Genomic DNA, 9,141 nt, shown 5'->3' with positions numbered 1-9,141 from the left:
GTATAGCGAGATCCAATGGAGAGAGAGAGAGAGGAGGGGAAGAGGGGGGGATTGAGGGGAATTAACTCTACGAGGTTGTGTGTGTGAAAGCAGTTTGATGAAGTGGTTTGTTACTTCATTAATGACAAAGGGGACTCGCTTCCATCGAGACGGCATTACAGATGTTAAGACCAATTTAGCGCCTTTAAAGGGTTTTAAAGGAAGTTTTGTGACGGGCCCCCCAAGATAAAGTGGGCGATCTAATTGAAAACCCCTCTCCTTTGTCGCGCGTTTCACATGTTGGGGATTAAGCTCATGAATATATGGTCAGTATTTTGTCAACTCCACTGAAGAGGATAGACGCACGCAGCGCACCGGATTAAACACCTCGTGGATTTTGGCTTTCTGCAGGTGGAGCTGCATCTCGATAGATTCCTCTTCTTTGTTTCAGCTGGCCTGCAGGCATGAGTGAACACCAGGCAACCTGTGAGTGAAGCTGGCTGGATATTTATTTTACATTCCAGCATTGCTCTCTAATGGCACCGGTGGCATACATTTAAAATAAATAAATAAATAAATATTCAATTTAAGACAGAAAGCATATTTTTTTTCCATAACACTTTTTATTAATAGTTCTATAATATTCTATTTCGCATTATTTAATTTTCCTGGTTTTAGGCCTATGTGAGTCCTAAAGGAATCTGAAATAATAAACGATAACAAATTTTACCAATGTAATTTATTCAAATTAGTTATATTAAACCAGGAAACGTACAATCACTTAATAATTATAAGAAAAACAAAAACAAAAAGCGTCCTTCACTCATTTCCTTAAGGGGGGTAGGGAGGGTGACATAAATAATTATCTAAAAACCTAATAATTGATAAACACGGGTGGAATTCTACACAGGGCGACATTCATTACACACTACACCGAGTGCAAAGGATCAAAACACGGTCTCTTGAAATATACACGACCTTGTTTTGATTTTTTTTTTTTGCTTCCCCCCCCCCTTTTTTTATTTTTTATTTTTTAAACGCAGTATGTACAGTTTTCTCTCACACAGTCAGGTCATTAAAGAAACACCAGATCTCTACGCTGCTCGCGTGCCCTGCAGTCACACTCAGCGGAAATGCCACCGCTGCGATAATCAGACAGGGAGGAGAAAAATTGCAGTAAATTTACAGAAATCTCGTGCTGACGTGGACTCAAACCACCTTAAACCACACTGAACTGATACAGGGATTTAAAAATATAGGCCTATATATATTTATATATATATATATACGTATATATGACGGCTGAGTGTGACGGTCGGGTAGGCGAGCAGTGGAGAGGAGTCAGGCTTGTAGAAGAGAAGGCTATGGAAGGTCTATGGACAGTTTTCCTTTGGTTCAGGGTGGACCTCCTCCAACACGCCTTTGTCATAGATGCAGACCTGCTCAGCCCACATCAGTGCATACAGATTAAGCAGTGTTAATGTCGAGCACTCGCCGTTGTCCACATTTGAAGTAGCACAAGATTTCTTTCTAGAAGTCTGGGTTCCCCTGCGGTTCTTCAGCTCTCACAGCGCGCGCGCGTGTGTGTGTGTGTGTGTGTGTGTGTGTGTGTGTGTAAGATGACAGACTCTTAAGTAAAAACAGCCTGAAGATGGTCGGTTAAAAAAAAGAAAAAGGTGTTTTTAAAATAATTGAATGCAGAGAAAGAATTAGAAAAATGCACAGAAACTGTGGATTAAAAACGGCCTTTTGGTGTCACCCACATTTATTAAAAACAATTAGGTTAAAATGGATTACAATAAGTGGACACAGTTTTAATCTAGTTAAATCGTATTTAATATTTAAATAACGTAAAGGCCTTTGGAATGTCGCAAAAGTGAAGTAGAAATACTCAAAATATTTGTACTTAAGTACATTATTTTAGTAAATATACTTCCACCTTCCTCCAATGGTGATTTTTTTATTTTATTTATTAATTTAATTGTATTTTTTTTTAATCTATTTGGTAGTTAGACTGTGTAAGTCACGTTCATGTATACTATAAAAGAATCAAGAAATATTTAAAAGTCTTCTGTTAGACTGTGTCTTAAAATAACCAAATGTGGAAACATTTTAAAAAGTTAAATATGTAATTTAGTGGACTGTCTGTCAGGGAAGTGTGTGTATGGAGTGTAAAGCAATGTAATAATAACTGCAATTACCATGCACACACACACAAACACACACACACACACACACACACACACACACACACCCCTTTATAAAACCAGTGCTCCTTTAAATTTGGTCGTGCTATTTTTGGGGGTGGGGAAACATGAGGTAACAGGGATGGCTAAACATGGAGGAGGGGGGGGGGGGGGGCAAACAGGACTTCAGCTTCCAGAGGTACAAATGGGGTATTTGGAGAAGTTTTGGGTGGGTGGGGTGTCGTGGGATGGGACATAAGCCCAGGACGGGGAGGTCTAGAGCTGGTGTTGAGTGTTCAGCACACCTCCTTCCCTGTGGCTCCGGTGGGCAGGATGTTTAGCTGGGTGAGCTGAGCTGAGTGTTCCTTGGCCTTGAGGCGCAGCGCGGCGATACTCGAGGCTCTGCGGTCCGCTGCGGCTGAAGAAGTAGTAGTGGAGGAAGATGAGGAAGGGTCAGGGAGGACGGGCCCCGTGTGGGAGGGGTTCTCTACAGGAGGTGCGGGCTGACGGAGGAGAGCTGCAGCGGTGGAAGCACTGGTCAGAGGACCCATACTGGAGAAGAGCCTGAAAGAAGAACAAAATGCAGAAATCTATATATATTATTTGAAATTAAAACCATATTCAAGTTTAATTTATGCATTTCACTCTCTTTGCTTCCTACATCAGAGTGCAGGATGACCCAAAATCCTGTCAGTGTGATGGCGTACGAAGAGGAACAGTATTGCCTGCTCATTAGAATTCTCAAACCTCCTCCTTGGAAAGATTTATGTCATGTATTCCATGCTGACTTCTTTTATATTAAAGCTAAATAGAAAGCATAATGGTGTATAATGGAGAAGGTAACTGTGGCATATGGAGAGTATCGTGTCACCCCTCCTCACAGCTTGTCTTGCACAATCACACGTTCTGTTAATTTATTAAGGTGTTTGACAGAGTGATTACATGCCACTGTGAATGGTTAACAGTATAACATATTTGTAATCAGACACTGAGATAAACAGTGAGGGAGTGTGACTGAGGATTAGTGTAAACATCACTCATTAGAGTTGCTGGCAGTTTATTTTAAGCTCTAATGCTGCTCTGCATTTTCTGTCTGTGTCTGCCTCTAAAATTGTTGTCATTTACTGTAAAACACAGGAATAAACATGAAGGTCAATTTTTTATTGGAGGAACAAAGTCCAACAGGAGATGCGTTGTCCAAAGAATTATCATTCATTAGATCCAAGGGAAGTCTGTCGATCGGTGCAGCTTACCTGCCAAAAGTGGGTCCAATAAAGGCAGGGTGGCGAAACATGGCAGCCGTGCCCAGGAAGGTGCCCAGGCCGAGTGGGGCAGCCAAGGGTGGGCCAGAGCCGTTGTGAGGTGGTGGAGCCAAGCCTGGGAAGGCTGCAGCTGCAGCTGCTGCAGCCGTCCATGCAGACTCCAGAGCTGGATGTGGGTGAGGAGGGAAGGGTCCTCCCTCTAGGTAGTGGCTGAGAGGATGGCCCGCTGCAAGAGGGCCTGGAAATGGCAGGCCTGACGGGTGGCCCTGCACCCCGGCCTTCTCGCGTTTCCTCCACTTGGCCCTTCGGTTTTGAAACCACACCTGAGGGCAGAAAAAGATGAGAAACACATTAGTATTAGGAGCAAGATGGCAGATACAACACAAAAAGATATTACTTTTACACTAATAAGTGATAAAGGAGAAAAGAAAGAGCAAATTTCCTACATAGAGGCAAAAGAGGCGTCTGCTCAAAGCTAGTTGTAACCCAGGTTAAAATTAGATCTATAACTCTCTATCCTGCTTACTTCACAGCAATGTCGCACTCTAATTAACATAATCTCTATTGAATGTTGTGTCAGTGTAGTCTAATAGTTGTCTAGTTCAGGTGGTGGCCAACAGGCGGAAAGTCACCGGTAATTACATGCAAGGTAAACCCCGCCGCTCACGGTCCCTTAAATCTACTTTCTGTCTAATTAAACCCTCCTCCCTGTAGACGGGCTTCGGGTGGGGAGAGATAATTAAGAGCGGTGTTAACAAAAGATCCAGAAAATTACCGCTGAACTGGCTCCAATAACAATTAATGCGCTTTAAATTAAATTCTTAAGAGACGTCGAACGAGTGACTTCCATCCAAGAGACTATTTAACTTTCCCACGCATCCACTGTTGCCCAGTTTGCACTGCAGAAGCACGGGACTCTCACAATGAGCAAAATGTCAACATGTGGAAAGTGACTGAACAGAGCAGGGGCTTGAGCGACAGGCACTGTGCGCGTGCACACACACACACACACACACACACACAATTCCCAGAGGGCTGTTTAGCATTACACAGCCCCTCGGGAATTTATGAGTTTTTATCACCTCCTGATGGCGCCCGTTAAGTGATTTGTTCACCTACGGCCCCTAAAGAGACATCTGTTGTTTTACCTTCGGCCATAACATCTCGGAGCTTCCACCGTGTTTGAACTGTCTCTCTGGTTATGAGCCCGGGCTTTCGACATGCAAGCCACGCTTTCAGTGCAAAGCGAAGGAGAGAGGGAGGGAGAGAGGAGGGGGGGCATGGACGGATGGATGGATGGAGAGAGAGTGGGATTGGGGGGTTGTTGGTGGTGGAGGGGTGAGGGGGAGCAAACACCTTTAATGGTCTCTCATTCGCTCCCAAGTGCAGAGCATCGGATCAATGCAGGTCTATTGCAATCACATAATGGGAAATCAAATAGCATTATCCCTCCCCTCTTTCTCTCCCTCCCCTCCCTCCACCTCCTCTCTCTTTCATTCTTTTTTTTTTTGCACACGCACACACACACACACACACACCTCGGCCTCGCCCCCTATCTGTGCCCTCTGATGGGAATTCAAACACCATCTCATCCCGGGAATACAGACAGTGTTTGCTCCTGCACTAAGTATGCTTTTTATGAATCGCCGGCCTCGGCTTAATAGCCACTAAAACGTCCCCAGTTTGCGTGTAATAACATTCAATAACAGGAAGGACCTTCCCCGCGCAGCGACTGGGGCCATTTAACACATTTTACTGTAATAAATTATTGCCTCAAATTGGCCCGTAATCGTTGATCCTCAATCAGTGACGCATATCACCGGTTATTATCCAGCGCTGCATATCGGAGACATTTTATAGAGGACAGATAAAACATTAGAGGATGCTGCTTTTCCTTTTCTCCCCTCCACCCCCTCCCTTATATTTGATTTACAAGTCAAGCTTCTCTTTTTTTCAGATAAAAGAAACACTGAGCCACTTACTTGAACGCGGGCTTCGGTGAGATCCAGGCGCATTGCGAGCTCTTCTCTAAAAAAAAAAAATGAAATAAAAACAAAGACAGAAAGAGGAAGGGAGAAAAAGCAGAGAGACAGTAAGAAAAGATTCAAGGTTACAGGCCACCATTTGGAAGCAACGCAGAATTGCTGTTTTGTCCCCTCCTGTTGTTCACTGTCAACAATAGACGACCAAAAATAGGCTGGATTTTTCCCCCTCTCTTCCCCGACATGAACTGCAGAAAGACGCCATAGCCATATTCTATTTTCCCTGTCACGGATGGAAAGAAATAGGCCTAGTGATTGTTAGATTTTCCTTAGCCAAGGCCTGTCACCGTAACAACATAATGGTTGAAATAATGACATCTAAACTAGCCTGCCACAAAGCAATTGACGCTCCCTTCAGCTATACACAAGATGAGCTCGCGGTTCAAATTAGACCCACGAGTCGCCTTAAAGTAGATCGACTGAAAAATAAAATAAAAAATATATATGAATAATCCCCAATAGGAAAATTGGAAAAATTAATTTTGCGTAATGTTTCAGAAGAAAAGTCAGAAGTGTCAATTTAACAGAAAATGAATGAGATTGATTATTATTATTTGGTTATTTTATTTGGTTTTGGTTCAAACTACTAAAAAAAAAATAAAAATAAAAATCCTGGATAACATAATTTTAACAAAATGTATAAAATATCAGCTTGTAAAGCTCTGGATTTCTTTCAGTGTGTGTGTGTGTATGTGTAGGAACAACGCGTTTGTACACCTGCCCTTGGGCTTGAGGTTAGGCCCTGACTTTGAGCTCGCAGTATCATGTCCAACAGGTAACCTGAGCTGCTCCACTTAATTATTCCTCCACGCAGGAACACCGCTGCCATATGTAGAAGCAGGCACTGGGTTTCTTTCCTTCTTTTTTTAATAAGGGGGGTCTCCCCGTTAGCACTTACAGGCCCATTGTGCTCAGTTATTTAAAGCACGGATTTAGTGTGGGGCATTTTATGAGCTGTGATCGGCGCAGTGTCCTGTTACACACGCGTGGAATTACTGGGACTGTTTCTGAAAAAATTTTATGGGCTAGGGGAAGTGTTTATTTAAAAATAAATGCAATTAATTATCGCCTTCAGTTATGGAAGTATGAAGGAACATATGGCTCGTTTAAGGTTTAAGCGTGTTCATTTAACTCTTAGCTATAATAATAATAATAATAATAATAATAATAATAATAATAATAATAATAATAATAATAATAATAATGTAGGGCAACGCAGTTATATATATGTTTTACATGGAAATTAAAATTCAATTTAATAGGCCTACAATCGTCCCTTTTAAATTCGTTAAGGAGTGATGCAGAATAACTGAAAATAAACTGTATTTAATCAAGTTAAAATTTTACAATAAAAAAACAACATTTTTTCCAAACACTTCCTGTTTTGTTTTGTTTTTTCTTTTCTTTTCTCTTTTCTCTCACCTGGTGAAGACATCGGGGTAGTGAGTCTTCTGGAAAGCTCTCTCCAGCTCCTCCAGCTGGTAACTGGTGAAGGTAGTCCTGTATCTTCTCTGCTTCCGTTTCAGCATCCCTTCCTCCGAGTCACTGCCCGCCGACAGACACACGCTGTCTTCCCCGTCCCTCACGTCCCCATCCCCGGCGTTCAAACTCTCCCTCTCCTCGTCCTTCGGGGATAGCGCCACCGCGTCCCCGCAGCCCTCTTCTTCCTTCCCTGCGTCCTCCTCGAACTTCAGCGGACCGAGCTCCACCAGTCCCATGCTGCCGTCCTCCGAGGCCTCTCCGGGGCTCTGGTCACCCTCTCCCCGGCTCAGCGACGCGTTCTCTCGGTAGGACTTGCTACGGCTGATGCTCACCTGTGGCGCCTGGCTGATTTTGAGGCTTTCGCTAGCTTGCTCCAGCAGGAGCCTTTCCCTCTCCAGCTTCTCTGCGTGCTCATGGAGATACTTCCCCCCAGGTCCGTACAGCCGGCGGAGCTTTGGAGGCAGGTGCATGTCAGCGCTGAGAGAGATTGGCTCTTTAGTTGGCCCTGAGAGAGAAGCGTGAGAAGGATGTCAAAAATAACGAACAGGCACTTCAATTTTCTTCAAAGCTAAAATAAAATGTAATATTTTCACCGGCCTTTAAAATGACCTGCTTAGTCGTGGAAACACTTTAATTAATCAAAGAGAGATTCTTGGGGCTATAATGGGCTCACCTACAAGCTTCATTAGAGCAACTCCTGCAGAAGCGTTACTCACATACTTTAGGGCTAAATTAGTTTGCTTTGTTACCAATTCACCCCTCCTTACAAAACTGCCAACCGATGTAAACTATCATTCCAATTTTCCCTTTAAAATAAACTCACCGTCGGCGGTCCTGTCGAGCTCCACTCTGCCGGGCAGACCCGTCAAACTTTGAGCCCCTATCAGTCTGACCTTACAGGGACTCCTGCGGCCCAGAATGCTGTCTATGCAGTAAGAGGAGAGCAGTGTCGGGGATTTACTGCTCTTCCTCTCGCCCCGGTCGTGGATATCTTCCTCAAACTGACCGCTCATGTCGACGCTTCGGTTTGTCTTTCGGTAACGCCTGTCAGTCTCCCTCTCTCTACCTCTCTGCCCTTCCTCTCTCTCGGGGTCTTCTTCTTCTTCTTTTTTTCTTCGGCTCCTCTCAGGCCGGCTCGTCTGTTTACCGGGACCGCTCACTCCTCCCTCCTTCTCCTTCTCCTCTCTCCCCTCTGTCACTCCTGTGTCACACTCTCAGCTAATGACAGACAGCGGTTTGGCTGCCTCGCGTTGTGCTCCGGGTCTGCCAGGCGTTTCTCCGCTCCGCGCGCTCGCTCAGCATAGGCTACGTGTGGGCTGTTGCTGCGCTCTTGATTGGCTGGTGTGTGTATGTGGGGAGAGAGACAGCGCGCAGCTGCTTTATATATTTTACATTAAAGTTAATTTGAGGGAGAGGCGACAAAACCCGACATGGACTTCGCATTCCTCCGCGGAACGGACTCAAGCGGATTGAGCAGCAAAATCCAAAGAAACTAAAAAAAAACAACAAAAAAATAACGACTTCTCCAGCTCGTTGGTGTAAAATGTCTCTAACACCTTTACTTACTCTAATTTATTAGCGATATAGCCTCATAAAGCAATGGGGTGCTGACAGGCTAACAATGTCATTAGCACAATGACTTTGGAGGAAAGTACCACACATAAGGCTACAAAGCACAATTTCACAGCTTTTTTCCTTCCCCAGGTAACACGCCATTTCATTTCAAAATAAAAGCACACGCGTAAACGATAAAAATAATAATAGCTGACTTTTAAGTTGATGTTGCTGGCTTACTGGTGCTAGCTAACCGGGTATGTGCATAAAAGAGAGTTGGGGCCTATCAGCTTTTTTGGGGTAAAGGCCCACTAACAGCTAGCCTACCTGCCAAGTACATTGTATATATAAAATATGGTATTAGCAGTATAATTTATAATACTACTCGGGACTAGTAATGCCCATAATGACGAGGATATTTAGATTTTTTTATTAGTAATTTTATAACATAACGATAACATTAAAAAAATACTATACTAATATAATAATAATAATAATAATAATAATAATAATAATAATAATAATAATAATAATAAGGAATAGGCTTTTGTCTTCTTTGATCATTTCCATGGTCTTTATTATTACTTTTCTACTATAATGATAACTATAACATTTTAGGCTATGAGTTTAGTTTTA

General features: G+C 43.3%; 1 protein-coding gene across 1 annotated transcript; it reads right to left on the bottom strand.

The window, feature by feature from the left end:
- Nucleotides 1-582: 582 nt before the first annotated feature.
- On the bottom strand, nt 583-8,718 carry arxa (aristaless related homeobox a). Its single transcript, XM_026180749.2, has 5 exons — nt 7,775-8,718; nt 6,892-7,456; nt 5,410-5,455; nt 3,419-3,750; nt 583-2,729 (listed from the first exon to the last, which is right to left on the bottom strand). The coding sequence occupies exons 1-5, from the start codon at nt 7,962-7,964 to the stop codon at nt 2,462-2,464; spliced, it is 1,401 nt and encodes a 466-aa protein (XP_026036534.1). The 5' UTR covers nt 7,965-8,718; the 3' UTR covers nt 583-2,461.
- Between the last annotated feature and the right edge of the window lie 423 nt (nt 8,719-9,141).

Source organism: Astatotilapia calliptera, chromosome 9 (genome assembly GCF_964374335.1).
Source record: "Astatotilapia calliptera chromosome 9, fAstCal68.1, whole genome shotgun sequence".
NCBI classification, from domain to species: domain Eukaryota; kingdom Metazoa; phylum Chordata; class Actinopteri; order Cichliformes; family Cichlidae; genus Astatotilapia; species Astatotilapia calliptera.
This window is presented reverse-complemented; position numbering and strand designations above follow the sequence as displayed.